The 1524-nt window shown below is 35.4% G+C and overlaps 1 protein-coding gene across 1 annotated transcript; it reads right to left on the bottom strand.

The window, feature by feature from the left end:
* Positions 1-482: 482 nt before the first annotated feature.
* LOC129284940 (uncharacterized) lies at positions 483-1189 on the bottom strand. Its single transcript, XM_054920465.1, has 2 exons — positions 859-1189; positions 483-758 (listed from the first exon to the last, which is right to left on the bottom strand). The coding sequence occupies exons 1-2, from the start codon at positions 1171-1173 to the stop codon at positions 729-731; spliced, it is 345 nt and encodes a 114-aa protein (XP_054776440.1). The 5' UTR covers positions 1174-1189; the 3' UTR covers positions 483-728.
* Positions 1190-1524: the final 335 nt, after the last annotated feature.

Raw genomic sequence — 1524 nt, forward strand, 5'->3', positions numbered from 1 at the left:
ATCAGCACCATGATTGCTCCACCAAGCCTTAGGCTCTAATACCCATCTATCTTGTATGGAATCAACAAAAGAGAACTCATCTGAACATTTAGAAAATTTTGAAAATTCATTCATAACCAATTTCCTCTCTTCTTCATCCGGAAACATCCTTCTAATGCACTTTTTCCTCTCAGTTGATATTTCAGCATCTCTATGTGGAGAGACTCTATTTAGTCCACCTTCAAGCCATTGTGTTGTATAATACCTACAATAATATAATAACATTAATTGGAGTTGTGATGTAAAAATGATAAAGAAAAGAATTTCATGATCAAAAATAAGAATAACACACCTATGATTCAGTGAGTGGGCAAGACAATGTAGTAGAGTGGCACTCTTTGTCCATCGATCAATGATGATGTTATAAACAACTTCATAAAATGAAGAGTACTCAAAAAGTGATTTTCTCTCATGCTTACAAATTGATTCCTTGATTTGCTCTATCATTGAATCCCACATCTCATAAATCAAATGAAGTGTGGGTCTATCTGTGTCAGCAAATCTCAACATATCATAAATTGGTTTAGTGAAAGAGAGAATATAATCAACCTTCTCCCACCAAAGATCATTAAGAATTATGTCCTTCACAGTAGCAGCCTTTCCAACATCATCATCTCTATAAGCATTCCATTCTTCACTAATAACCAGTGTACGAAGAGAAGTTTTGATAAGTTTGAATCTCTTCAACATCACAATTGTTGATGCAAATCTTGTTTCGGCTATTGCAAGCAATTTTAATGGCACGAATTCATTAAACATGGCCAATCTCATAGAATGATTCATGATAAATGTTCGGATAAAGACTGCATCATCCCTCACCTCAGTGATCCAACAGCATTCTCCATAAACAATTTCATTTGCCTCTGTATTTTTTGCTGCACATATATTCTTCAAGGCAAGATTAAGTGTATGCACCACACATGGTGTCCAAAAGATGTGAGGATATTCATCTTCCACCATCTTACCAGCAGATTTACAAACAGGTGCATTATCAGTAATTACTTGAACAACTTTATGAGGCCCCACTTCTTCAACCACTTTCTTTATCAAGTCAGCCATGTAAAATCTATCTTTATACTCACTAGTTGCATCAATTGCCTTCAAAAACATGGGACTTCCATCACTTACAGCCATAAAATTAATTAATGGCCTTCTTTATTCATCTGTCCAACCATCCGTAACTATACTTACCCCCTTATGATTCCAAGTCCCTTTAATTGATTCAAGTTGCTTTTCAACATTGGCCCTTTCTTTTTGCAACAAAGTAGACCTTAGTGCATTATAACCAGGAGGTCTAAAACCAGGAATTACATTGTTGGCAGCATATTGAAATGTACTAATAAAATATAGGTTACGTGCCAAATTGAAAGACAAACCAGCCGAATAGAACATTCTAGCAATTTCAGCAGTTAAATTATCTCTAGCTCCTTGTTGGAAAGCTCTTTCTATTGTATTTTTTGCCCTCCTTTTTCCCTGATTGTGTTC

The sequence above is a fragment of the Prosopis cineraria genome, unplaced genomic scaffold (genome assembly GCF_029017545.1).
Source record: "Prosopis cineraria cultivar Desert tree isolate PC_DT_omini unplaced genomic scaffold, ASM2901754v1 PC11, whole genome shotgun sequence".
NCBI classification, from domain to species: domain Eukaryota; kingdom Viridiplantae; phylum Streptophyta; class Magnoliopsida; order Fabales; family Fabaceae; genus Prosopis; species Prosopis cineraria.

Coding starts and splice junctions, on each gene's coding strand:
- LOC129284940 (XM_054920465.1), bottom strand. CDS start 1,173: ATGGCTGTAAGTGATGGAAGTCCCATGTTTTTGAAGGCAATTGATGCA. Junction 759..858: donor AATGCTGTTGGATCACTGAG/GTGAGGGATGAT, acceptor TGCTTGCAATAG/CCGAAACAAGATTTGCATCA.